This window comes from Coloeus monedula (assembly GCF_965178545.1).
Source record: "Coloeus monedula genome assembly, contig: HAP1_SCAFFOLD_598, whole genome shotgun sequence".
Taxonomy (NCBI): Eukaryota; Metazoa; Chordata; class Aves; order Passeriformes; family Corvidae; genus Coloeus; species Coloeus monedula.
This window is the reverse complement of record NW_028120368.1, coordinates 18,258-46,059: the sequence shown is the minus strand read 5'-3', so window position 1 is coordinate 46,059 and position 27,802 is coordinate 18,258. Positions and strand designations below refer to the sequence as shown.

At 54.5% G+C, this 27,802-nt stretch overlaps 1 protein-coding gene across 1 annotated transcript; it reads right to left on the bottom strand.

Annotated features, from left to right (window-relative positions):
* On the bottom strand, positions 1-27,705 carry LOC309585845 (glucosidase 2 subunit beta-like; the record flags this gene model as incomplete). The annotated part of the gene is made up of 11 exons (XM_082303679.1): positions 27,672-27,705; positions 26,420-26,523; positions 23,223-23,339; positions 17,891-17,986; positions 15,425-15,482; positions 12,587-12,704; positions 6,306-6,435; positions 4,408-4,492; positions 1,499-1,547; positions 1,299-1,385; positions 1-127 (listed from the first exon to the last, which is right to left on the bottom strand). Coding segments are annotated over exons 2-11 (964 nt in total), but the record flags the coding sequence as incomplete, so codon positions are not given.
* Between the last annotated feature and the right edge of the window lie 97 nt (positions 27,706-27,802).

Below are 27,802 nucleotides of genomic sequence, written 5' to 3'. Positions count from 1 at the left end.
CTGCTCGGGGCCTTCCTCCTCCTCCTCCTCCTCCTCCTCCTCCTCGGGCTCCTCCTCCTCCTCCTCGGGGGGGGGGGGGCTCATCCAGGGGGGGCTCGGGGGGATTTTGGGGGGGCTCGGGGTGGTCCTGGAGGGGGTGGGGGGAGGGGTCAGGGAACCCCAAAATTGGGGTTGGACCCCCCCCCCCCCAAAATAAAAGAAACAATCCCAGGGAACCCCCCCCAGCTGAATTTGGGACCTCCTGAATTTTGGGGAAATCCCCCCCCCCCCCCCCCTCGAAAGACCCCAAATTCAGACCCCCAAACCCCCCCCAAATTTTGGGGACCCCCCCCCTCAAATCCAGACCCCAAATTTAGACCCCAAACCCCCCCAAATTTTGGGGACCCCCCCCCAAATTCAGACCCCAAAAAAGCCCCCCAGACCCCCCCAAATTTCAGGGACCCCCCCTCAAATTCAGACCCCAGACCCCCCCAAATTTTGGGGACCCCCCCTGAAATTCAGACCCCAAACCCCCCAAATTTTGGGGACCCCCCCTCAAATTCAGATCCCAAACCCCCCCAGACCCCCCCAAATTTCAGGGACCCCCCCTCAAATTCAGACCCCAGACCCCCCCAAATTTTGGGGACCCCCCCTCAAATTCAGACCCCCAAAACCTCCCTGAAACCCCCCCAAATTTTGGGGACCCCACCCCCAATTTTGGGCCTCTCCAAACCCCCCCAGACCCCCCCAAATTTCAGGGACCCCCCCTCAAATTCAGACCCCAAACCCCCCAAATATTTGGGGACCCCCCCCTCAAATTCAGACCCCCAAAACCTCCTGAAACCCCCCCAAATTTTGGGGACCCCTCCCCCAATTTTGGGCCTCTCCAAACTCCCCCCAAATTTCAGGGACCCCCCCCAAATTCAGACCCCCCCCAAACCCCCCAATTTTGGGGACCCCCCCCCTCAAATTCAGATCCCAACCCCCCCCCAGGCCCCCCCAAATTTTGGGACCCCCCCCAATTTTGGACCCCTCCAACCCCCCCCAAATTTTGGGGACCCCCCTCCCAAATCCAGACCCCACCCCCCCCCAAATTTTGGGGACCCCTCCCCCAATTTTGGGCCTCTCCAAACCCCCCCAGACCCCCCAGATTTTGGGACCCCTCCCCAAATTCAGACCCCAAAACCCCCCCCCAAATCCCCCCAAATTTTGGGGACCCCTCCCCCAGTTTTGGGCCTCTCCAAACCCCCCCCAGACCCCCCCAAATTTTGGGGACCCCCCCCCCCCCCCCCCCAAAATTTTGGGGACCCCTCCCCCACCTTTCCCCGCAGCCGCTCCCGGACGCTGCCCCAAATCCTCTCCCGGAAAATTCCGGAATCCACGGAATCCTCTGGACCCAGCAGCGCCTGGGGGGGGTCAGGGGGGGGTCAGGGGGAGGTCAGGGACACCCCCAAATTTTTGGGGGATTTTTGGGGATTTTTTAGGATTTTTTTAGGATTTTTTTTGGGGCGGGTCTCACCTCGACCTCGTCCAGCTCGGGGTGGGCTCGGAGCTCAGCCAGGGTCAGCCTGGGGTCAAGGGGTCAAAAGGTCAAGGGGGACCCCAAAATCTACCTGGGGACCCCCAAAAAATCTCCCCAAAAATCTTCTGGCGTTCCCAAAAAAACCCCAAAATCCCCCCAAAAATCCCCCCAAAAAACCCCTCCCATGAGGCTCCCTCTGCCCCCACCTTGAGGAGGAATTTTGGGGCGATTTTTGGGGTTTTTTTGGGATCCCAGGGGCGATTTTGGGGGTCCCAGGATTGAGGGAAACACTTGGGACCCCCAAAAAAACCCCAAAATTGTCCCTGAGACCCCAAAAAACCCCAAAAATCCCCCCAAAAATCCCCCCCAAAAAACCCCTCCCATGAGGCTCCCTCCGCCCCCACCTTGAGGAGGAATTTTGGGGCGATTTTGGGGTTTTTTGGGATCCCAGGGGCGATTTTGGGGGTCCCAAGAGTGGAGGAAACACTCAGGACCCCCAAAAAACCCCAAAATCCCCCCTGAGACCCCAAAAACCCCCAAAAATCCCCCCAAAAAACCCCTCCCATGAGGCTCCCTCCGCCCCCACCTTGAGGAGGAATTTTGGGGCGATTTTGGGGTTTTTTGGGGTCCCAGGGGCGATTTTGGGGGTCCCAGGAGTGGAGGAAACACTCAGGACCCCCAAAAACCCCCAAAACCACCCCTGAGACCCCAAAAAACCCCCAAAATCCCCCCAAAAATCCCTCCCCAAGGTGGGGGTGGAGGGACCCCTGTGGGAGGGGTTTGGGGAGGGATTTTGAGGGCGATTTTTGGGGCATTTTGGGGTTTTTTGGGGTCCCAGGGGCGATTTTGGGGGTCCCAGGAGTGGAGGAAACACTCAGGACCCCCAAAAACCCCCAAAACCGCCCCTGAGACCCCAAAAAACCCCCAAAATCCCCCCAAAAATCCCTCCCCAAGGTGGGGGTGGAGGGACCCCTGTGGGAGGGGTTTGGGGAGGGATTTTGAGGGCGATTTTTGGGGCATTTTGGGGTTTTTTGGGGTCCCAGGGGCGATTTTGGGGGTCCCAGGATTGAGGGAAACACTTGGGACCCCCAAAAAACCCCAAAATCCCCCCAAATCCCCCCAAAATCCCCCCCAAGACCCCCCCAAAAATCCCCCCAAAAAACCCCTCCCATGAGGCTCCCTCCGCCCCCACCTTGAGGAGGAATTTTGGGGCAATTTTGGGGTTTTTTGGGATCCCAGGGGCGATTTTGGGGGTCCCAGGAGTGGAGGAAACACTCAGGACCCCCAAAAACCCCCAAAAACCACCCCTGAGACCCCAAAAAACCCCCAAAATCCCCCCAAAAATCCCTCCCCAAGGTGGGGGTGGAGGGACCCCTGTGGGAGGGGTTTGGGGAGGGATTTTGAGGGCGATTTTTGGGGCATTTTGGGGTTTTTTGGGGTCCCAGGGGCGATTTTGGGGGTCCCAGGAGTGGAGGAAACACTCAGGACCCCCAAAAAACCCCAAAACCGCCCCTGAGACCCCAAAAAACCCCAAAAAACCCCAAAAATCCCCCCAAAAAACCCCTCCCATGAGGCTCCCTCCGCCCCCACCTTGAGGAGGAATTTTGGGGCGATTTTGGGGTTTTTTGGGGGTCCCAGAGGCGATTTTGGGGGTCCCAAGAGTGGAGGAAACACTCAGGACCCCCAAAAAACCCCCCAAAACCACCCCTGAGACCCCAAAAAACCCCAAAAATCCCCCCAAAAATCCCCCCAAAAACCCCTCCCATGAGGCTCCCTCCGCCCCCACCTTGAGGAGGAATTTTGGGGCGATTTTGGGGTTTTTTGGGGTCCCAGGGGCGATTTTGGGGGTTCCAGGAGTGAAGGAAAACACTCAGGACCCCCAAAAAACCCCAAAATTGTCCCTGAGACCCCAAAAAATCCCAAAAATCCCCCCAAAAAACCCCTCCCATGAGGCTCCCTCCGCCCCCACCTTGAGGAGGAATTTTGGGGCGATTTTGGGGTTTTTTGGGATCCCAGGGGCGATTTTGGGGGTTCCAGGAGTGAAGGAAACACTCAGGACCCCCAAAAAACCCCAAAATTGTCCCTGAGACCCCAAAAAATCCCAAAAATCCCCCCAAAAAACCCCTCCCATGAGGCTCCCTCCGCCCCCACCTTGAGGAGGAATTTTGGGGCGATTTTGGGGTTTTTTGGGATCCCAGGGGCGATTTTGGGGGTCCCAAGAGTGGAGGAAACACTCAGGACCCCCAAAAACCCCCCCAAAACCACCCCTGAGACCCCAAAAAACCCCAAAAAATCCCCCCAAAAATCCCCCCAAAAAACCCCTACCATGGGGCTCCCTCCGCCCCCACCTTGAGGAGGAATTTTGGGGCAATTTTGGGGTTTTTTGGGGTCCCAGGGGCGATTTTGGGGGTTCCAGGAGTGAAGGAAACACTCAGGACCCCCCAAAACCCCCAAAATTGTCCCTGAGACCCCAAAAAACCCCAAAATCCCCCCAAAAATCCCTCCCCAAGGTGGGGGTGGAGGGACCCCTGTGGGAGGGGTTTGGGGAGGGATTTTGAGGGCGATTTTTGGGGCATTTTGGGGTTTTTTGGGGTCCCAGGGGCGATTTTGGGGGTCCCAGGATTGAGGGAAACACTCAGGACCCCCAAAAACCCCAAAATCCCCCCTGAGACCCCCAAAATCCCCCCCAAGACCCCCCCCAAAAATCCCCCCCAAAAAACCCCTCCCATGAGGCTCCCTCCGCCCCCACCTTGAGGAGGAATTTTGGGGGCGATTTTGGGGGGGTTTTTTGGGGGTCTCTGGATTCAGGGGACCCTCCCGACATCCTCAGGACCCCAAAACCCCTTCAGGGACCCCCAAAACCCCCTCAGGGACCCCCAAAATCCCCCCAGGGACCCCAAACTCGCCGTCCATCCCCGTCCGAGTCGAGGTCAGCGAAGGCTTCGGCCGCTCTGGCCTCGTCCTGAGCCGCGGCCGCCGCCGCCCTCTGCTCTGCTCGGGGGGGTTTTGGGGGGCTCAGGAGCCTCTCGAGACCCCCAAAATTCACTCGGGGACCCCCAAAAACCCCCAGGACCCCCCAAATCCCCAAAAAACCCCAAAAGTCCCAGGACCCCAAAATCCCCCCCCAAAATCCCCCCTTGGTTTCCTCCTGTGCTCCCCCGTCCCCCCCCCCCACCTTGGGGTTGATTTGGATTCTTCCATGGTGTCCCACCCAAAAAAAACCCTAAAAAAAACCCCAAAAAATCCCAAAAATCCCAAACCTCTCCAGGACCCCCCAAATCCTGTCAGGAACCCCAAAAAATCCCCCCCAAAATCCCCCCCATCTCCTCCTGTGCTCCCCCCTCACCGCCCATTTGGACCCTTCCTCGGCCACCCAAAACCCCCCCAAAAAACCCCAAAATCCCCCAAAAAAACCCTAAAAAAACCCTAAAAAAATCCCAAAAAATCCCAAACACCTCCAGAACCCCAAAAATCCTCCAGAACGTCCCTAAATCCCCCCAAAAATCCCCCCCAGGACCCCAAAAATCCCTCCCCAAATCCCCCCCATCTCCTCCTGTGCTCCCCCCTCACCGCCCATTTGGACCCTTCCTCGGCCACCCAAAACCCCCCCAAAAAACCCAAAATCCCCCAAAAAAACCCTAAAAAAATCCAAAAAAATCCCAAAAAATCCCAACCCCCTCCAGGACCCCCCAAAAGTCCTCCAAAACCTTTCAGGAGCCCAAAAATCCCCCCCAATCTCCTCCTGTGCTCCCCCCTCACCGCCCATTTGGGTCCTTCCTTTGAACCCCCAAAAACCCTAAAAAAACCACTAAAAAAAATCCCAAAAAATCCCAAACCTCTCCAGGACCCCAAAATCCTCCAGAACGTCCCTAAATCCCCCCAAAAATCCCCCCCAGGACCCCAAAAATCCCCCCCCAAATCCCCCCCATCTCCTCCTGTGCTCCCCCCTCACCGCCCATTTGGCTCCTCCCATTAAACCCCCAAAAAACCCCCAAAAAACCCTAAAAAAAATCCCAAAAAAATCCCAAAAAACCCAAACCTCTCCAGGACCCCCCAAATCTCGCCAGGGACCCCAAAAATCCCTCCCCAAATCCCCCCCATCTCCTCCTGTGCTCCCCCCTCACCGCCCATTTGGGTCCTTCCATTGAACCCCCAAAAAACCCCCAAAAAACCCTAAAAAAAAATCCCCAAAAAATCCCCAAAAAATCCCAAACCTCTCCAGGACCCCCCAAATCCTCCAGAACGTCCCTAAATCCCCCCAAAATCCCGCCAGGGACCCCAAAAATCCCCCCCAAATCCCCCCCATCTCCTCCTGTGCTCCCCCCTCACCGCCCATTTGGCTCCTCCCATTAAACCCCAAAAAACCCCCAAAAAACCCTAAAAAAATCCCTAAAAAAACCCCAAAAAAATCCCAAAATCCCAAACCTCTCCAGGACCCCCCAAATCCCTCCAGGGACCCCAAAAATCCCCCCCAAATCCCCCCCATCTCCTCCTGTGCTCCCCCCTCACCGCCCATTTGGGTCCTCCCATTAAACCCCAAAAAAACCCCCAAAAAACCCTAAAAAAATCCCAAAAAAAACCCAAAAAATTCCCAAAAAATCCCAAACCTCTCCAGGACCCCCCAAATCCCACCAGGGACCCCAAAAATCCCCCCCCCCCCAAATCCCCCCCATCTCCTCCTGTGCTCCCCCCTCACCGCCCATTTGGGACCCCCCCAAAAAACCTCCCCGAATCCCCCCCAAACCCCGCCAGAATTGCCCAAAAGCCCTGAAACGCCCCAAATTGCGCCGAATTCGCCCCGTACCCCCCCATTTGCGGCGGTGCTCCCCCCTGGCCGCTCTCTCGGGCCCCTCGGCCGCCTCCTTGGCCGCCCGCAGGGTCCCCACGCGCTGCTCCAGCTCCCGCCGCGACTCCTGCAGCGCCCCCAGGCGGGCCTGAGGAGGGGGGGACAGAGCCCCAAATGAGCCCGAAGTTAGCCCAAAATTATCCCGAAGTTAACCCCAAATTATCCTGAAATTAACCCGAAATTATCCTGAAGTTATCCCGAAATTATCCTGAAATTACGCCAAAAGTACGGTGAAATTAACCCCAAATTATCCCCAAATTATCCTGAAATTACCCCCAAATCATCCCCAAATTATCCCAAAGTTAACCCGAAATTATCCTGAAATTAAGCCAAAATTATCCTGAAATTAACCCCAAATTATCCCAAAGTTAACCCAAAATTATCCTGAAATTAAGCCAAAATTACGCTGAAATTAACCCCAAATTATCCCCAAATTATCCCAAAGTTAACCCAAAATTATCCTGAAATTAAGACAAAATTATCCTGAAATTAACCCCAAATTATCCCCAAATTATCCTGAAATTATCCCCAAATTACCCCCAAATCATCCCCAAATTATCCCAAAGTTAACCCAAAATTATCCCAAAGTTAGCCCAAAATTATCTTGAAATTATACTGAAATTATCCTGAAATTACCCCAAAAGTACGCTGAAATTAACCCAAAATTATCCCTAAATTATCCCCAAATTATCCTGAAATTACCCCCAAATCATCCCCAAATTATCCCAAAGTTAACCCGAAATTATTCTGAAATTAAGCCAAAATTATCCTGAAATTAACCCCAAATTATCCCAAAGTTAACCCAAAATTATCCTGAAATTAAGCCAAAATTACGGTGAAATTAACCCCAAATTATCCCCCAATTATCCTGAAATTATCCTGAAATTACCCTCAAATCATCCCCAAATTATCCCAAAGTTAACCCAAAATTATCCCAAAGTTAACCCAAAATTATCTTGAAATTATACTGAAATTATCCTGAAATTAACCAAAACTACGCTGAAATTAACCCAAAATTATCCCTAAATTATCCTGAAATTATCCCCAAATTATCCTGAAATTATCCCCAAATTATCCTGGAATTATCCCCAAATCATCCCAAAATTATACTGAAATTATCCCAAAATTAACCCAAAATTATCCTGAAGTTAACCCGAAATTATCCCCAAATTATCCTGAAATTATCCCCAAATTACCCCCAAATCATCCCCAAATTATCCCAAAGTTAACCCGAAATTATTCTGAAATTAAGCCAAAATTATCCTGAAATTAACCCAAAATTATCCCAAAGTTAACCCAAAATTATCCTGAAATTAAGCCAAAATTACGCTGAAATTAACCCCAAATTATCCTGAAATTACCCTCAAATCATCCCCAAATTATCCCAAAGTTAACCCAAAATTATCTTGAAATTATACTGAAATTATCCTGAAATTAACCAAAAGTACGCTGAAATTAACCAAAAATTATCCCCAAATTATCCTGAAATTATCCCCAAATTACCCTCAAATCATCCCCAAATTATCCCAAAGTTAGCCCAAAATTATCTTGAAATTATACTGAAATTATCCTGAAATTACCCCAAAAGTACGCTGAAATTAAGCCAAAATTATCCCTAAATTATCCTGAAATTATCCCCAAATTATCCTGAAATTATCCCCAAATTATCCTGAAATTATCCCCAAATCATCCCAAAATTATACTGAAATTATCCTGAAATTAACCCCAAATTATCCTGAAGTTAACCCCAAATTATCCCCAAATTATCCCAAAGTTAACCCGAAATTATCCTGAAATTAAGCCAAAATTATCCTGAAATTAACCCCAAATTATCCTGAAATTAACCCCAAATTATCCCCCAATTATCCTGAAATTATCCCCAAATTACCCCCAAATCATCCCCAAATTATCCCAAAGTTAACCCAAAATTATCCCAAAGTTAGCCCAAAATTATCTTGAAATTATACTGAAATTATTCTGAAATTACCCCAAAAGTACGCTGAAATTAACCCAAAATTATCCCTAAATTATCCTGAAATTATCCCCAAATTATCCTGAAATCATCCCAAAATTATCCTGAAATTATCCCAAAATTAACCCAAAATTATCCTGACGTTAACCCGAAATTATCCCCAAATTATCCTGAAATTATCCCCAAATTACCCCCAAATCATCCCCAAATTATCCCGAAGTTAACCCAAAATTATCCCAAAATTAACCCAAAATTATCCTGAAACTAAGCCAAAATTATCCTGAAATTATCCCAAAATTATCCTGAAATTAACCCAAACTTATCCAAAAATCATCCCAAATTATCCCAAATTTATCCCAAGTTATCCCAAAACGATCCCCGAATTATCCCCAAATTATCCCAAATTATCCCGAAATTATCCCAACATTATCCCAAATTATCCCAAATTTATCCCCAAATTTATCCCCAAATTATCCTGAAATTATCCCCAAATTATCCCAAAATCATCCCAAAATTAACCCAAAATTGTCCCAAATTTATCCCGAAATTATCCCAAAGTTATCCTGAAATCATCCCCAAATTATCCCAAAATTCCCAGGAAATTATCCCCAAATTAGCCCCAAATTAGCCCAAAATTATCCCAAAATTTCCAGGAAATTATCCCGAAATTCTCCCCAAATTATCCCAAAATTAACCCAAATTATCCCCAAATTATCCTGAAATTAGCCCAAAATCATCCAGAATTTATCCCCAAATTATCTGAAAATTATCCCAAAATTACCCCCAAATTATCCCAAAATTATCCCGAAATCATCCCAAATTTATCCCAAAATTTATCCCAAAATTTATCCCAAAATTTATCCTGGAATTTTCCCCAAATCATCCCAAAATTATCCCAAAATCATCCTGGGAGAGAAACCCCGGAATTGGCCCGAATTTATCCCAAAATTCTGCAAGAAACCCCCCCCCCACCTCCCCAAATCCCCCCCAAATTCCCCAAAAATTCCCCAAAATTCCAAAAATTGCCCAAATTCCCCCCAAAAATGCCCAAATTCCAAAAAAAAATTCCCGAATTTCCCCAAAATTCCCCCCAAAACCTCCCCAGATCCCCCCCAAACTCCCAAAATCCCCCCAAATTCCCAAAAAAATTCCCAAAAATTCCCGAAAAATTCCCAAAAAATCCCCAAAATTTCCCCAAATTCTCCAAAATTCCCCAAATTCCCCCAAAATCTCCCCCTGCTTCTCCCACTTCCCCTCACCCACCTCCCACCTCCGCCCCCAAAATCCCCCCAAAATTCCCCAAAACCCCCCAAAAATCCACCCAAAAATTCCCAAAAAATTCCCAAAAAATCCCCAAAATCACCCAAATCCCCGGAATTTTCCCAAAATCCCCCAAATTCCCCCCAAAATCCCCACCTGCTTCTCCCGCTTGCCCTCACCCACATCCCACCTCCACCCTCAAAATCCCCCCAAAATCTCAAATTCCCCCCAAAAATTCACCCAAAAATTCCCAAAAAAACCCCAAAATTCCCAAAATTCCCCAAAATTCAAAAAAATTCCCCAAATTTTCCCAAATTCCCCCCAAAATCCCCCTCTGCTTCTCCCACTTCCCCTCACCCACCTCCCACCTCCACCCTCAAAATCCCCCCAAAATTCCCCAAAATCCCCCCAAAACCCCCCAAAAATTCACCCAAAAATTCCCAAAAAATCCCCAAAATCACCCAAATCCCCGGAATTTTCCCAAAATCCCCCGAATTCACCCCAAAATCCCCCCCTGCTTCTCCCACTTCCCCTCACCCACCTCCCACCTCCGCCCCCAAAATCCCCCCAAAATCTCAAATTCCCCCCAAAAATTCACCCAAAAATTCACCTAAAAATTCCCAAAAAATCCCCAAAATTCCCAAAAATTCCCCAAAATTCCCCAAATTTTCCCCAAATCCCCCAAATTCCCCCCAAAATCCCCCCCTGCTTCTCCCACTTCCCCTCACCTACCTCCCACCTCCACCCTCAAAATCCCCCCAAAATCTCAAATTCCCCCCAAAAATTCACCCAAAAATTCACCTAAAAATTCCCAAAAAATCCCCAAAATTCCCAAAAATTCCCCAAAATTCCCCAAATTTTCCCCAAATCCCCCAAATTCCCCCCAAAATCCCCCCCTGCTTCTCCCACTTCCCCTCACCTACCTCCCACCTCCACCCTCAAAATCCCCCCAAAATCTCAAATTCCCCCCAAAAATTCACCCAAAAATTCACCTAAAAATTCCCCAAAAATCCCCAAAATTCCCAAAAATTCCCCAAAATTCCCCAAATTTTCCCCAAATCCCCCAAATTCCCCCCAAAATCCCCCCCTGCTTCTCCCACTTCCCCTCACCTACCTCCCACCTCCACCCTCAAAATCCCCCCAAAATCTCAAATGCCCCCCAAAAATTCACCCAAAAATTCACCCAAAAAATTCCCAAAAAATTCCCAAAAAATCCCCAAAATCACCCAAATCCCCGGAATTTTCCCAAAATCCCCCAAATTCCCCCCAAAATCCCCACCTGCTTCTCCCGCTTGCCCTCACCCACCTCCCACCTCCACCCTCAAAATCCCCCCAAAATCTCAAATTCCCCCCAAAACCCCCCAAAAATTCACCCAAAAATTCCCCAAAAAATTCCGAAAAATTCCAAAAAATTCCCAAAATCCCCCAAATTTTCCCAAAATCCCCCAAATTCACCCCAAAATCCCCCCCTGCTTCTCCCACTTCCCCTCACCCACCTCCCACCTCCGCCCCCAAAATCCCCCCAAAATCTCAAATTCCCCCCAAAAATTCACCCAAAAATTCACCTAAAAATTCCCAAAAATTCCAAAAAATTCCCAAAATCCCCAAAATTCCCCAAATTTTCCCCAAATCCCCCAAATTCCCCCCAAAATCCCCCTCTGCTTCTCCCACTTCCCCTCACCCACCTCCCACCTCCACCCTCAAAATCCCCCCAAAATTCCAAAAATCCCCCCAAAACCCCCCAAAAATTCACCTAAAAATTCCCAAAAAATTCCCAAAAAATCCCCAAAATCACCCAAATCCCCGGAATTTTCCCAAAATCCCCCAAATTCCCCCCAAAATCCCCCCCTGCTTCTCCCACTTCCCCTCACCCACCTCCCACCTCCACCCTCGAAACCCCCCCAAAATCTCAAATTCCCCCCAAAACCCCCCAAAAATTCCCAAAAAAATTCCCAAAAAAATTCCCAAAAATTCCAAAAAAACCCCAATTTCCCCAAAATTCCCCAAATTTTCCCCAAATCCCCCAAATTCCCCCCAAAATCCCCCCAAGCTCCTCCCGCTTGCCCTCACCCACCTCCCACCTCTGCCCCCAAAATCCCCCCAAAATCTCAAATGCCCCCCAAAAATTCACCCAAAAATTCACCCAAAAAATTCCCAAAAAATTCCCAAAAAATCCCCAAAATCACCCAAATCCCCGGAATTTTCCCAAAATCCCCCAAATTCCCCCCAAAATCCCCACCTGCTTCTCCCGCTTGCCCTCACCCACCTCCCACCTCCACCCTCAAAATCCCCCCAAAATCTCAAATTCCCCCCAAAACCCCCCAAAAATCCACCCAAAAATTCCCAAAAAATTCCCAAAAAATCCCCAAAATCACCCAAATCCCCGGAATTTTCCCAAAATCCCCCAAATTCCCCCCAAAATCCCCACCTGCTTCTCCCGCTTGCCCTCACCCACCTCCCACCTCCACCCTCAAAATCCCCCCAAAATCTCAAATTCCCCCCAAAACCACCCAAAAATCCACCCAAAAATTCCCAAAAAATTCCCAAAAAATCCCAAATTCCCCAAAATTCCCCAAATTTTCCCCAAATCCCCCAAATTCCTCCCAAAATCCCCCCCTGCTTCTCCCACTTCCCCTCACCCACCTCCCACCTCCACCCTCAAAACCCCCCCAAAATCTCAAATTCCCCCCAAAAATTCACCCAAAAATTCCCCAAAAAATTCCCAAAAAAATTCCCAAAAATTCCAAAAAATTCCCAAAATCCCCAAAATTCCCCAAATTTTCCCCAAATCCCCCAAATTCCCCCCAAAATCCCCCTCTGCTTCTCCCACTTCCCCTCACCCACCTCCCACCTCCACCCTCAAAATCCCCCCAAAATTCCAAAAATCCCCCCAAAACCCCCCAAAAATCCACCCAAAAATTCCCAAAAAATTCCCAAAAAATCCCCAAAATCACCCAAATCCCCCAAATTTTCCCAAAATCCCCCAAATTCCCCCCAAAATCCCCACCTGCTTCTCCCGCTTGCCCTCGGCCGCCTCCTGCACCAGGCGCTGCCGCAGCGCGAAGCCCTCGCGGGCCAGGGCGGCCGAACGGAGCCGAGCCTCGCGCTCCCGCCGGCCCCGCTCCCTGGGGAGCCCCAAAATCACCCAAAATCCACCCAAAATTCACCCCCAAATCCGGCAACACCCCCTGAGCCCCTCCCAGTTCATCCCAGTTCAGCCCAGTTCAGCCCAGTTTAACCCAGTGCTCCCCAGTCCCTCCCTGATCCCCTCTCAGGCCTCGCGCTCCCGCCGGCCCCGCTCCCTGGGGAGCCCCAAAATCACCCAAAATCCACCCAAAATCCACCCCCAAATCCGGCAACACCCCCTGAGCCCCTCCCAGTTCATCCCAGTTCATCCCAGTTCATCCCAGTTCAGCCCAGTTTAACCCAGTGCTCCCCAGTCCCTCCCTGATCCCCTCTCAGGCCTCGCGCTCCCGCCGGCCCCGCTCCCTGCGGAGCCCCAAAATCACCCAAAATCCACCCAAAATTCACCCCCAAATCCGGCAACACCCCCTGAGCCCCTCCCAGTTCATCCCAGTTCAACCCAGTTCAGCCCAGTTTAACCCAGTGCTCCCCAGTCCCTCCCTGATCCCCTCTCAGGCCTCGCGCTCCCGCCGGCCCCGCTCCCTGCGGAGCCCCAAAATCACCCAAAATCCACCCAAAATCCACCCCCAAAATCCGGCAACACCCCCTGAGCCCCTCCCAGTTCATCCCAGTTCATCCCAGTTCAGCCCAGTTCAGCCCAGTTTAACCCAGTGCTCCCCAGTCCCTCCCTGATCCCCTCTCAGGCCTCGCGCTCCCGCCGGCCCCGCTCCCTGCGGAGCCCCAAAATCACCCAAAATCCACCCAAAATTCACCCCCAAATCCGGCAACACCCCCTGAGCCCCTCCCAGTCCATCCCAGTTCAGCCCAGTTCAGCCCAGTTCATCCCAGTGCTCCCCAGTCCCTCCCTGATCCCCTCTCAGGCCTCGCGCTCCCGCCGGCCCCGCTCCCTGCGGAGCCCCAAAATCACCCAAAATCCACCCAAAATCCACCCCCAAATCCGGCAACACCCCCTGAGCCCCTCCCAGTTCATCCCAGTTCAGCCCAGTTCATCCCAGTTTAACCCAGTGCTCCCCAGTCCCTCCCTGATCCCCTCTCAGGCCTCGCGCTCCCGCCGGCCCCGCTCCCTGGGGAGCCCCAAAATCACCCAAAATCCACCCAAAATCCACCCCAAAATCCGGCAACACCCCCTGAGCCCCTCCCAGTCCATCCCAGTTCAGCCCAGTTCAGCCCAGTTTAACCCAGTGCTCCCCAGTCCCTCCCTGATCCCCTCTCAGGCCTCGCGCTCCCGCCGGCCCCGCTCCCTGGGGAGCCCCAAAATCACCCAAAATCCACCCAAAATCCACCCCAAAATCCGGCAACACCCCCTGAGCCCCTCCCAGTCCATCCCAGTTCAGCCCAGTTCAGCCCAGTTTAACCCAGTGCTCCCCAGTCCCTCCCTGATCCCCTCTCAGGCCTCGCGCTCCCGCCGGCCCCGCTCCCTGGGGAGCCCCAAAATCACCCAAAATCCACCCAAAATTCACCCCCAAATCCGGCAACACCCCCTGAGCCCCTCCCAGTCCATCCCAGTCCATCCCAGTGCCCCCAAATCCCCTCCCAGTCCCTCCCAGTTCCCTCCCAGTGCCTCCCAGTCCCCTCCCAGTTCCCTCCCAGTCCCTCCCAGTTCATCCCAGTCCATCCCAGTATCCTCTAATCCCCCCCCAGTCCCTCCCAGTCCCCCCCAGTCCCTTCCCAGTCCCTCCCAGTACCCCCAAATCCCCTCCAGTCCCTCCCAGTCCCCTCCCCAGTTCTCTCCCAGTCCATCCCAGTACCCCTAAATCCCCTCCCAGTCGCCCCCAATCCCCTCCCAGTGCCTCCCAGTCCCCTCTCAATCCTCTCCCAGTCCCTCCCAGTCCCCTCCCAATCCCTCCCAGTCCATCCCAGTACCCCCAAATCCCCTCCCAGTGCCCCCCAATCCCCTCCAATCCCCTCCCAGTCCCTCCCAGTGCCTCCCAGTCCATCCCAGTGCCTCCCAGTCCCTCCAAATCCCCTCCCAGTCCCTCCCAGTTCCCTCCCAGTGCCCCCCAATCCTCTCCCAGTCCCTCCCAGTCCCTCCCAGTGCCCCCCAATCCCCTCCAATCCCCTCCCAGTGCCTCCCAGTCCCATCCCAGGGCCTCCCAGTCCCTCCCAGTGCCCCCCAATCCTCTCCCAGTTCCCTCCCAGTGCCTCCCAGTGCCCCCAATCCCCTCCAATCCCCTCCCAGTGCCTCCCAATCCCCTCCCAGTCCCCTCCCAGTCCCTCCCAGTGCCCCCAAATCCCCTCCCAGTCCCTCCCAGTCCCCTCCCAGTCCCTCCCAGTCCCCTCCCAATCCTCTCCCAGTTCCCTCCCAGTCCTCCCCAATCCCCTCCCAGTGCCTCCCAGTCCCTCCCAGTGCCCCCCAATCCTCTCCCAGTTCCCTCCCAGTGCCTCCCAGTGCCCCCCAATCCCCTCCAATCCCCTCCCAGTGCCTCCCAGTCCATCCCAGTGCCTCCCAGTCCCTCCCAGTGCCCCCCAATCCTCTCCCAGTCCCTCCCAGTGCCCCCCAATCCTCTCCCAGTCCCTCCCAGTGCCCCCCAATCCTCTCCCAGTCCCTCCCAGTGCCCCCCAATCCTCTCCCAGTCCCTCCCAGTGCCCCCCAATCCCCTCCAATCCCCTCCCAGTGCCTCCCAGTCCCTCCCAGTGCCTCCCAGTCCCTCCCAGTGCCTCCCAGTCCCCTCCCAGTGCCTCCCAGTGCTCCCAGTCCCACCTGCAGGTGTTCTCACACCCGGCCCCGCTCCCCCACTCGTCGGTGCCATCGCAGCAATCTGGGGGTGGGGGAGGGGGGGGTCACCCCAAAATCACCCAAAATAACCCAAAAATAACCCAAAGTCACCCCAAAATAACCCGAAATCTCTGAAACCTCCCAAATCCACCCAAAATCCCACAAAATTCCCCCAAAGTCACCCCAAAATAACCCCAAACCAGCTAAAATCACCCCAAATCCACCCAAAAGAACCCAAAATCCCCAAAACCCCCCAAATCCACCCCAAATCCCCCAAAGTCACCCCCAAATAACCGAAAATCCCTGAAACCGCCCAAATCCACCCAAAAGAACCCAAAATCCCCAAAACCCCCCAAACCCACCCAAAATCCCACAAAGTCAGCCCAAAATAAACCAAAATCAGCCAAAATCACCCCAAATCCACCGAAAATCCACCAAAGTCACCCCAAAATAACCCAAAATGCCCGAGAGCCCCCAAACCCACCCAAAATCACCCCAGAACCCCCAAATCCACCCAAAATCCCACAAAATTCCCCCAAAGTCACCCCAAAATAACCCCAAATCAGCCAAAATCCCCCAAATCCACCCAAAATCACCTCAGAAGCCCCAAATCCACCCAAAATCCCACAAAGTCACCCCAAAATCACCCAAAAATAACCCAAAGTGACCCCGAAACCCCCAAAGTCACCCAAAAATAACCCAAAATCCACCCCAAAATCCCTCCAAATCCACCCAAAATAACCCAAAATCCCCAAAATCTGCCCAAATCCACCCAAAATCCCCCAAAGTCACCCCAAAATCCCCCCAACCCCCCCAGATCAGCCCAAAATCCCCCCAAATCCACCCAAAGTCACCCCAAAATCACCCCAAATCCACCCAAAATCCCCCAAAATAACCCCAAAATAACCTCCAAAATATCCCCAAATCCACCCGAACTCCCCCCAAAATCCCCTAAATCCCCCCCAAATCCACCCCAAATCCCCCAAAAACTCCCCCAAGTCCCCCCCAAATCCCCCCAGGACCCCCCAAAATCCCCCCAGACCCCTCAGGACCCCCCAAAACCCCCCCAGGACCCCCCAAAACCCCCCCCAGGACCCCCCCAAATCCCCTCAGGACCCCCCCAAAACCCCCCCAGGACCCCCCCAAAACCCCCCCAGGACCCCCCAAAATCGCCCCCAGACCCTCCAGGACCCCCCAAAGCTCCCCCAGGACCCCCCAGACACTCCCCAAACCCCCTCCAAGCCCCCCCAGGACCCCCCCAAAACCCCCCCAGGACCCCCCAAATCCCCCCCAGACCCCTCAGGACCCCCCAAATCCCCCCCTCAGGACCCCCCCAAAACCCCCCCAGGACCCCCCAAATCCGCCCCCAGACCCCTCAGGACGCCCCCAAATCCCCTCAGGACCCCGCAAAACCCCCCCAGGACCCCCCAAATCCCCCCCCAGACCCCTCAGGACCCCCCCAAATCCCCTCAGGACCCCCCAAAACCCCTCAGGACCCCCCCAAATCCCCTCAGGACCCCCCAAAACCCCCCCAGGACCCCCCAAAATCCCCCCCAGACCCCTCAGGACCCCCCCAAAACCCCTCAGGACCCCCCAAAACCCCTCAGGACCCCCCAAATCCCCCTCAGGACCCCCCCAAATCCCCCCCAGACCCCTCAGGACCCCCCCAAATCCCCTCAGGACCCCTCCAGGACCCCCCAAAACCCCCCCAGGACCCCCAAAACTCCCCCAGGACCCCTCCAGGACCCCCCAAAATCCCCCCAAATCCCCCCAGGACCCCCCAAATCCCCCCCAGGACCCCCCAAATCCCCCACCGAGACCCCTCAGGACCCCCCCAAATCCCCTCAGGACCCCCCCAAATCCCCCCCAGACCCCTCAGGACCCCCCAAAATCCCCTCAGGACCCCCCAAAACCCCCTCAGGACCCCCCAGAACCCCCCCAGGACCCCCCAAATCCCCCCCAGACCCCTCAGGACCCCCCAAAACCCCTCAAGACCCCCCCAGAACCCCCCCAGGACCCCCCAAATCCCCCCCAGACCCCTCAGGACCCCCCCAAATCCCCTCAGATCCCCCCAAAACCCCCCCCAGACCCCCCAAAACCCCCCTCAAGACCCCCCCAAATCCCCTCAGGACCCCCCCAAATCCCCCCCAGGACCCCCCCAGGACCCCCCAAAACCCCCTCAGGACCCCCCCAAATCCCCTCAGGACCCCCCAAAACCCCCCCAGGACCCCCCAAATCCCCCCCCAGACCCCTCAGGACCGCCCCAAATCCCCTCAGGACCCCCCCAAAATCCCCCCCAGACCCCTCAGGACCCCCCCAAATCCCCTCAGGACCCCCCCAAACCCCCCCAGGACCCCCCAAATCCCCCCCAGACCCCTCAGGACCCCCCCAAATCCCCTCAGGACCCCCCCAAAACCCCCCCAGGACCCCCCAAATCCCCCCCAGACCCACCGCAGACGCCGTCGTTGACGTGGGCCGCGGGGATGCTGCGGGGCCGGTGCCCGGCGTTGGTGCAGTGGAAGCGCCCGTTGGGGCACGCGGGGGTCCCTGGGGGGGTTTTGGGGGGGTCAGGACCCCCCTAGAGGGGTCTGGGGGTCACCAGGAAAGAGATTGGGGACCCCTCCCCAAAATTTGGGGGGGCAAAAAGGTCCCGGAGGGGCTCCGGGGGGAGAAAAGGGGGAGGAGGGGGCACTAAAATGGAGATTTTGGAGGTTTTGGGGGTCCCTGGGGGGGTTTGGGGGGGTCAGGACCCCCCTGGAGGGGTCTGGGGGTCACCAGGAAAGAGATTGGGGACCCCTCCCCAAAATTTGGGGGGGCAAAAAGGTCCCGGAGGGGCTCCAGGTGGAATTTTGGGGGGGTCCCAGGGGGGATTTTGGAGGTTTTGGGGGTCCCTGGGGAGGTTTTGGGGGTCCCTGAGGGTGTTTTGGGGGTCCCTGGGGGGGTTTTGGGGGGGTCAGGACCCCCCTAGAGGGGTCTGGGGGTCACCAGGAAAGAGATTGGGGACCCCTCCCCAAAATTTGGGGGGGCAAAAAGGTCCCGGAGGGGCCCTGGATGGAATTTTGGGGGGGTCCCAGGGGGGATTTTGGAGGTTTTGGGGGTCCCTGGGGAGGTTTTGGGGGTCCCTGAGGGTGTTTTGGGGGTCCCTGGGGGGGTTTTGGGGGGGTCAGGACCCCCCTAGAGGGGTCTGGGGGTCACCAGGAAAGAGATTGGGGACCCCTCCCCAAAATTTGGGGGGACAAAAGGTCCCGGAGGGGCTCTGGGGGGAGAAATTGGGGTCCCAAAAGGTGAGGAGGGGGCTCGGGGGGGGATTTTTGGGGGTCCCTGGGGGGGTTTGGGGGCAGTTTTGGGGGTCCCTGGGGGGGTTTGGGGGGATCAGGACCCCCCTGGAGGGGTCTGGGGGGCACCAGGAAAGAGATTGGGGACCCCTCCCCAAAATTTGGGGGGGCAAAAAGGTCCCGGAGGGGCTCTGGGGGCAGAAATTGGGGTCCCAAAAGGTGAGGAGGGGGCTCGGGGGGGGATTTTTGGGGGTCCCTGGGGGGGTTTGGGGGCAGTTTTGGGGGTCCCTGGGGGGGTTTGGGGGGATCAGGACCCCCCTAGAGGGGTCTGGGGGTCACCAGGAAAGAGATTGGGGACCCCTCCCCAAAATTTGGGGGGGCAAAAAGGTCCCGGAGGGGCTCCAGGTGGAATTTTGGGGGGGTCCCAGGGGGGATTTTGGAGGTTTTGGGGGTCCCTGGGGGGATTTTAGGGGTCCCCAGAATTTGGGGAGGGGTCCCTGGATGGATTTTGGGGTGGTTTTGAGGTGGTTTGGGGTCCTTTTGGGGCAGTTTTAGGGATCCCTGTGGGATTTTGGGGGTTCCTGGGGGGGATTTTGGGGTTCCCAGGAATTTGGGGAGGGGTCCTGGGGATCCTTGGGTGGATTTTGGGGCAGTTTTGGGGCAGTTTTGGGGCTCTCTGTGGGGTTTTGGGGGGTCCCGGTGCTCTGGGGATGGATTTTGGGGGTCCCTGGGGGGATTTTGGGGTCCCCGGAATTTGGGGAGGGTCCCGGGATTTCAGCGGGTCCTGGATGGATTTTGGGGGTCTCTGGGGCACTTTTGGGGCAGTTTTGGGGCGGTTTGGTGCAGTTTTGGAGCACTTTGGGGCCGTTTTGGGGGGATTTTGGTGCTCCCGGGGGGATTTGGGGGTTCCTGGGGGGGATTTTGGGGTTCCCAGGGGGGATTTTGGGGTTCCCAGGAATTTGGGGAGGGGTCCCGGGATTTCAGGGGATCCTGGATGGATTTTGGGGGTCTCTGGGGCAGTTTTGGGGCAGTTTTGGGGCGGTTTGGTGCAGTTTTGGAGCAGTTTGGAGCAGTTTGGTGCAGTTTTGGGGCTCCCTTTGGGATTTTGGGGGTTCCCAGGAAGGATTTTGGGGGTCCTGGGGGGGATTTTGGGGTTCCCAGGAATTTGGGGAGGGGTCCCGGGATTTCAGGGGGTCCCTGGATGGATTTTGGGGGTCTCTGGGGAGGTTTTGGGGCAGTTTTGGGGCGGTTTGGGGCAGTTTTGGAGCAGTTTGGAGCAGTTTGGTGCAGTTTTGGGGCTCCCTTTGGGATTTTGGGGGTTCCCGGGGGGGATTTTGGGGTTCCCAGGGGGGATTTTGGGGTTCCCAGGAATTTGGGGAGGGGTCCCGGGATTTCAGGGGATCCTGGATGGATTTTGGGGGTCTCTGGGGCAGTTTTGGGGCCATTTTGTGCCGGTTTGGTGCAGTTTTGGAGCAGTTTGGGGCCGTTTTGGGGGGATTTTGGTGCTCCCGGGGGGATTTGGGGGTTCCTGGGGGGGATTTTGGGGTTCCCAGGAATTTGGGGAGGGGTCCCGGGATTTCAGCGGGTCCTGGATGGATTTTGGGGGTCTCTGGGGCACTTTTGGGGCAGTTTTGGGGCGGTTTGGTGCAGTTTTGGGGCAGTTTGGGGCCGTTTTGGGGGGATTTTGGTGCTCCCGGGGGGATTTGGGGGTTCCCAGGGGGGATTTTGGGGTTCCTGGGGAGGATTTTGGGGTCCCCCAGAATTTGGGGAGGGTCCCGGGATTTCAGCGGGTCCTGGATGGATTTTGGGGGTCTCTGGGGCAGTTTTGGGGCAGTTTTGGGGCGGTTTGGGGCAGTTTTGGAGCAGTTTGGAGCAGTTTGGTGCAGTTTTGGGGCTCCCTTTGGGATTTTGGGGGTTCCTGGGGGGGATTTTGGGGTTCCCAGGGGGGATTTTGGGGTCCCCCGGAATTTGGGGAGGGGTCCCGGGATTTCAGGGGATCCTGGATGGATTTTGGGGGTCTCTGGGGCAGTTTTGGGGCAGTTTTGGGGCAGTTTTGGGGCGGTTTTGGAGCACTTTGGGGCCATTTTGGGGGGATTTTGGTGCTCCCGGGGGAATTTTGGGGGTTCCGGGGGGGGATTTTGGGGTTCCCAGGGGGGATTTTGGGGTTCCTGGGGAGGATTTTGGGGGTCCCAGGAATTTGGGGAGGGGTCCCAGGATTTCAGGGGATCCTGGATGGATTTTGGGGCTCTCTGGGGCACTTTTGGGGCAGTTTTGGGGCGGTTTGGGGCAGTTTGGGGCCGTTTTGGGATTTTGGGGGTCCCGGGGGGGATTTTGGGGGTCCCTGGGGGGATTTTGGGGTTCCCAGGAATTTGGGGAGGGGTCCTGGGATTTCAGGGGGTCCCTGGATGGATTTTGAGGGTCTCTGGGGCAGTTTTGGGGCGGTTTGGGGCAGTTTGGGGCAGTTTGGGGCCGTTTTGGGGGGATTTTGGTGCTCCCGGGGGGATTTGGGGGTTCCTGGGGGGGATTTTGGGGGTCCCTGGGAGGATTTTGGGGTCCCCCGGAATTTGGGGAGGGGTCCCGGGATTTCAGCAGGTCCTGGATGGATTTTGGGGGTCTCTGGGGCACTTTTGGGGCAGTTTTGGGGCGGTTTGGTGCAGTTTTGGAGCACTTTGGGGCCGTTTTGGGGGGATTTTGGTGCTCCCGGGGGGATTTGGGGGTTCCTGGGGGGGATTTTGGGGGTCCCTGGGGGGGAGGATTTTGGGGTTCCCAGGAATTTGGGGAGGGGTCCCGGGATTTCAGCGGATCCTGGATGGATTTTGAGGGTCTCTGGGGCACTTTTGGGGCCATTTTGTGCCAGTTTGGTGCAGTTTTGGAGCAGTTTGGGGCCGTTTTGGGGGGATTTTGGTGCTCCCGGGGGGATTTGGGGGTTCCTGGGGGGGATTTTGGGGGTCCCGGGGAGGATTTTGGGGTTCCCAGGAATTTGGGGAGGGGTCCCGGGATTTCAGGGGATCCTGGATGGATTTTGGGGGTCTCTGGGGCACTTTTGGGGCAGTTTTGGGGCGGTTTGGTGCAGTTTTGGAGCAGTTTGGGGCCGTTTTGGGGGGATTTTGGTGCTCCCGGGGGGATTTGGGGGTTCCCAGGGGGGATTTTGGGGTTCCTGGGGAGGATTTTGGGGTCCCCCAGAATTTGGGGAGGGTCCCGGGATTTCAGCGGGTCCTGGATGGATTTTGGGGGTCTCTGGGGCAGTTTTGGGGCAGTTTTGGGGCGGTTTGGGGCAGTTTTGGAGCAGTTTGGAGCAGTTTGGTGCAGTTTTGGGGCTCCCTTTGGGATTTTGGGGGTTCCTGGGGGGGATTTTGGGGGTCCCGGAGGGGATTTTGGGGTTCCCGGAGGGGATTTTGGGGTTCCCAGGAATTTGGGGAGGGGTCCCGGGATTTCAGCGGATCCTGGATGGATTTTGAGGGTCTCTGGGGCACTTTTGGGGCCATTTTGTGCTGGTTTGGTGCAGTTTTGGAGCAGTTTGGGGCCGTTTTGGGGGGATTTTGGTGCTCCCGGGGGGATTTTGGGGTTCCCGGGGGGGATTTTGGGGGTCCCGGGGAGGATTTTGGGGTTCCCGGGAATTTGGGGAGGGGTCCCGGGATTTCAGGGGATCCCTGGATGGATTTTGGGGGTCTCTGGGGCACTTTTGGGGCAGTTTTGTGCCGGTTTGGTGCAGTTTTGGAGCAGTTTGGGGCTGTTTTGGGGGGATTTTGGTGCTCCCGGGGGGATTTTGGTGCTCCCAGGGGGATTTTGGGGTTCCCGGGGGGGATTTTGGGGGTCCCTGGGAGGATTTTGGGGTCCCCCGGAATTTGGGGAGGGGTCCCGGGATTTCAGGGGATCCTGGATGGATTTTGGGGGGCTCTGGGGCACTTTTGGGGCAGTTTGGGGCAGTTTTGGAGCAGTTTGGGGCCGTTTTGGGGCTCCCTTTGGGATTTTGGGGGTCCTGGAGGGGATTTTGGGGGAATTTTGGGGGGATTTTGGGGTTCCCAGGGGGGATTTTGGGGTTCCCAGGAATTTGGGGAGGGGTCCCGGGATCTCAGGGGATCCTGGATGGATTTTGAGGGTCTCTGGGGCAGTTTTGGGGCAGTTTTGGGGCGGTTTGGGGCAGTTTTGGAGCAGTTTGGAGCAGTTTGGTGCAGTTTTGGGGCTCCCTTTGGGATTTTGGGGGTTCCCGGGGGGGATTTTGGGGTTCCCAGGGGGGATTTTGGGGTTCCCAGGAATTTGGGGAGGGGTCCCGGGATTTCAGGGGATCCTGGATGGATTTTGGGGGTCTCTGGGGCAGTTTTGGGGCCATTTTGTGCCGGTTTGGTGCAGTTTTGGAGCAGTTTGGGGCCGTTTTGGGGGGATTTTGGTGCTCCCGGGGGGATTTGGGGGTTCCCGGGGGGGATTTTGGGGGTCCCGGGGGGGATTTTGGGGTTCCTGGGGAGGATTTTGGGGTCCCCCGGAATTTGGGGAGGGGTCCCGGCGCTCACCGGGCTCGTCGGAGCCGTCGGCGCAGTCGCAGAAGTCGTCGTTGACCCACGAGAAGGAGACGGAGCCGGAACCGTCCAGGCAACGGAAGGGCCCCGAGGGGTCGTAAAAGGGCAGCTCTGGGGAGGATTTGGGGCGAATTTGGGGGATTTTGGGGAATTTGGGGAGGTTTGGGGGGGATTTTGGGAGGTTTGGGGGGGATTTGGGGGGGTTTGGAGGGGTTTTAGGGGGGATTTGGGGGGGATTTTGGGGGATTTTGGAAGGGTTTGGGGGGGATTTGGGGGGATTTGAGGGGTTTGGGGGGAATTTGGGGGGGATTTTGGGAGAATTTGGGGGGATTTTGGGGATTTGAGGAGTTTTGGGGGAATTTGGAGGGGATTTTGGGAGAATTTTGGGGGATTTGGAGGATTTGGGGGGGATTTTGGAAGGGTTTGGGGGGGATTGGGGGGGATTTGAGGGGTTTGGGGGGAATTTGGGGGGGATTTTGGGAGAATTTGGGGGGATTTTGGGGATTTGAGGAGTTTTGGGGGAATTTGGGGGGGATTTTGGGAGAATTTGGGGGGATTTGGGGGAGGTTTGGGGGGATTTCAGGAGGTTTTAGGGGGATTTTGGGGGGATTTTGGGGGATTTGGGGGGATTTTGGGGAGGTTTGGAGGGATTTGGGGGGATTTTGGGAGGTTTTAGGGGGATTTGAGGGGTTTTGGGGGGGATTTTGGGGAGGTTTGGAGGGGTTTGGGGGTGATTTTGGGAAGTTTTAGGGGGATTTGGGGGGATTTTGGGGGAATTTGGGGGGGATTTTGGGAGAATTTGGGGGGATTTGGGGGAATTTTGGGGGGATTTCGGGGGATTTCGGGAGGTTTTAGGGGGATTTGGGGGGATTTTGGGAGAATTTTGGGGGATTTGGAGGATTTTGGGGGGATTTGGGGAGGTTTGGGGGATTTGAGGGGTTTTGGGGAAGTTTTAGGGGGATTTTGGGGGGTTTGGAGGGGATTTGGGGGAGATTTGGGGAGGTTTTGAGGTGGATTTTGGGCTGATTTTGGGGTGATTTTGAGGTGATTTTGGGGTGAGTTTGGGGTGATTTTGGGGTGGATTTTGGGGTGAGTTTGGGGTGGATTTTGGGGTGATTTTGGGGTGATTTCGAGGACATTTTGGGGCAGATTTTGGGGTGGATTTTGGGGTGATTTCAAGGTGATTTTTGGGGTGATTTCGGAGCAATTTCGAGGTGATTTTGGGGTGATTCTGAAGTGATTTTGGGGTGATTTTTGGGGTGATTTTGGGGTCATTTTGGGGTGACTTTGAGGTAATTTCGAGGTGATTTTGGGGTGACTTTGGGGTGGATTTTGGGCTGATTTCGAGGACATTTTGGGGTGATTTTTGGGTAATTTTGAAGTGATTTTTGGGGTGATTTTGGGGTAATTCCGAGGCGCTTTTTGGGGTGACTTTGGGGTAATTTCGAGGTGATTTTTGGGGTGATTTCGAGGTGATTTTTGGGGTGAATTTGGGCTGGATTTTGGGGTCATTTTTGGGGTGATTTTGAGGTAATTTCAAGGTGATTTTGGGGTGACTTTGGGGTGGATTTTGGGCTGATTTCGAGGAAAATTTGGGGTGATTTTGTGGTGGTTTTGGGGTGGATATTGGGGTGATTTTGAGGTGATTTTTGGGGTGATTTTGGGGTAATTTTGAGGTGATTTTGGGTTAATTTTGAGGCGATTTTTGGGGAGATTTTGGGGTGATTTTGAGAAGATTTTTGGGGTGATTTTCAGGTAATTCCGAGGTGATTTTTTAGGTGATTTTTGGGGTGATTTTGAAGTGATTTTTGGGGTAATTTTTGGGGTAATTTCGAGGTGATTTTTGGGGTGATTTCGGGCTGATTTTGGGGTAGTTTCAAGGTGATTTTGGGCTAATTTTGAGGTGATTTTTTGGGTGGATTTTGGGCTGATTTTGGGGTAATTTTGAGGTGATTTTTGGGGTGATTTTGAGGAGATTTTGGGGTAATTTTGAAGACGTTTTGGGGTGGATTTTGGGGTGAATTTTGGGGTAATTCCGAGATGATTTTTGGGGTGGATTTTGGGGTAATTCCGAGGTGATTTTTGGGGTGATTTTGGGGTAATTCCGAGGTGATTTTGGGGTAATTCCGAGGCGATTTTTTGGCTGATTTTGGGGTAATTTCGAGGTGATTTTTTGGGTGGATTTTGGGGTGATTTGGGGTAATTCCGAGATGATTTTTGGGGTGACTTTGGGGTAATTCCGAGATGATTTTTGGGCTGATTTTGGGGTAATTCCGAGGTGATTTTTGGGGTGGTTTTGGGGTGATTTTGGGCTAATTTCGAGGACATTCTGGAGTGATTTTGGGGCAGATTTTGGGGTGATTTCCAGGTGATTTTTGGGGCGATTTTGGGGTAATTTTGAGTTGATTTTTGGGGTGATTTTGGGGTAATTCTGAGAACATTTTGGGGTGGATTTTGGAGTAATTTTGAGGTGATTTTTGGGGTGATTTTGGGGTAATTTCGAGTTGATTTTTGGGGTAATTTTGGGGTAATTCTGGGGTAATTTCAAGAACATTTTGGGGTGATTTTGGGGTAATTTTGAGCTGATTTTTGGGGTGAATTTGGGATGATTTTGGGCTGGATTTTGGGGTGAACTTGGGGTAATTCCGAGGTGATTTTTGGGGTGGTTTTGAGAACATTTTGGGGTAATTTCGAGGACATTTTGGGGTGATTTTGGGGCAGATTTTGGGGTGATTTCCAGGTGATTTTGGGGCAGATTTTGGGGTGATTTCGAGGTGATTTTTGGGGTGATTTTGGGGTAATTTCGAGTTGATTTTTGGGGTGGATTTTGGGCTAATTTCGAGGACATTTTGGGATGGATTTCGGGGTAATTTCGAGTTGATTTTTGGGGTGATTTTGGGGTAATTTTGGGGTAATTTCAAGAACATTTTGGGGTGGATTTTGGGCTAATTTTGAGGTGATTTTTGGGGTGATTTTGGGGTAATTTCGAGGTGATTTTTGGGGTGATTTTGGGGTAAGTTTGGGGTAATGTTGAGGTGATTTTTTGGGGTGATTTTGGGGTGATTTCCAGATGATTTTTGGGGTGATCTTGGGCTGGACTTGGGATGATTTTGGGCTGGATTTTGGGGTGAACTTGGGGTAATTCCGAGGCGATTTTTGGGGTGATTTGGGGTGGTTTGGGGGTGACTCACGGCTCAGGGCCACCCCCCGGGGCCGTGGCACCGTCAGCTCGGGGGGTCCCGCCAGGGCCAGCGGCAGCAGCAGCAGCGCCAGGGCAGGGGGCACCATGGCCGGGCTGGGGGCGAGGGCAGGTCAAGGAGAGACCCCCACCCCGAGCCCCCACCCCAAATCCCCTTTAGAGACCCAAAAATCCCCTTTAGAGACCCAAATCCCCCTTTGGAGACCCAAAATCCCCTTTAGAGACCCAAAATCCCCTTTAGAGACCCCAAAATCCCCCTTTAGAGACCCAAAATCCCCTTTAGAGACCCAAAATCCCCCTTTGGAGACCCAAAATCCCCTTTAGAGACCCCAAATCCCCTTTAGAGACCCAAAATCCCCTTTAGAGACCCAAAATCCCCTTTAGAAACCCCAAATCCCCATTTAGAGACCCCAAATCCCCTTTGGAGACCCAAAATCCCCCTTTAGAAACCCAAAAAACCTCAAAATCCCCTTTAGAGACCCAAAATCCCCCCAAATCCCGCTTTAGAGACCCAAAACCCCCCAAAATCCCCCCAAAATTCCCCTTTAGAGCCCCCAAACCCCCCCAGACCCCTCAGATCCCCCCAAATCCCCCCAAAATCCCCCTTTAGAGTCCCCAAAACCCCTCCAGACCCCTCAGATCCCCCCAAATCCCCCCAAAATTCCCCTTTAGAGCCCCCAAACCCCCTCAGACCCCTCAGATCCCCCCAAATCCCCCAAAATTCCCCTTTAGAGCCCCCAAAACCCCTCCAGACCCCTCAGATCCCCCCAAATCCCCCCAAAATTCCCCTTCAGAGCCCCCAAACCCCCTCGGACCCCTCAGATCACCCCAAATCCCCCCAAAATCCCCCTTTAGAGCCCCCAAACCCCCTCAGACCCCTCAGATCCCCCCAAATCCCCCCAAAATCCCCCTTTAGAGCCCCCAAAACCCCCCAGACCCCTCACATCACCCCAAATCCCCCCAAAATCCCCCTTTAGAGACCCAAAATCCCCATTTAGAGCCCCCAAAACCCCCTCAGACCCCTCAGATCCCCCCAAATCCCCCCAAAATCCCCATTTAGAGCCCCCAGACCCCTCAAAACCCCTCAGATCCTCCCCTGACCCCTCAGATCCCCCCAAAATCCCCCCAAAACGCCCCCAGACCCCTCAGATCCCCCTTCAGACCCCCCCAGACCCCTCAGACCCCCCCAAAATCCCCCAAATCCCCCCCAAAATCCCCCAAATCCCCTCCCCCACCCCCGGTACCGCTTCAGGCCTCGCGCGCTCGCCTCAGGCCCCACACGGCGGAACCGGAAGTGAGCGCGGGAGGAACTTCCGGTCGTGCGCGCCCGCGCCGCCATCTTGGGTGTGGCCGTTTCCCGCCACCGTGGGCGCCG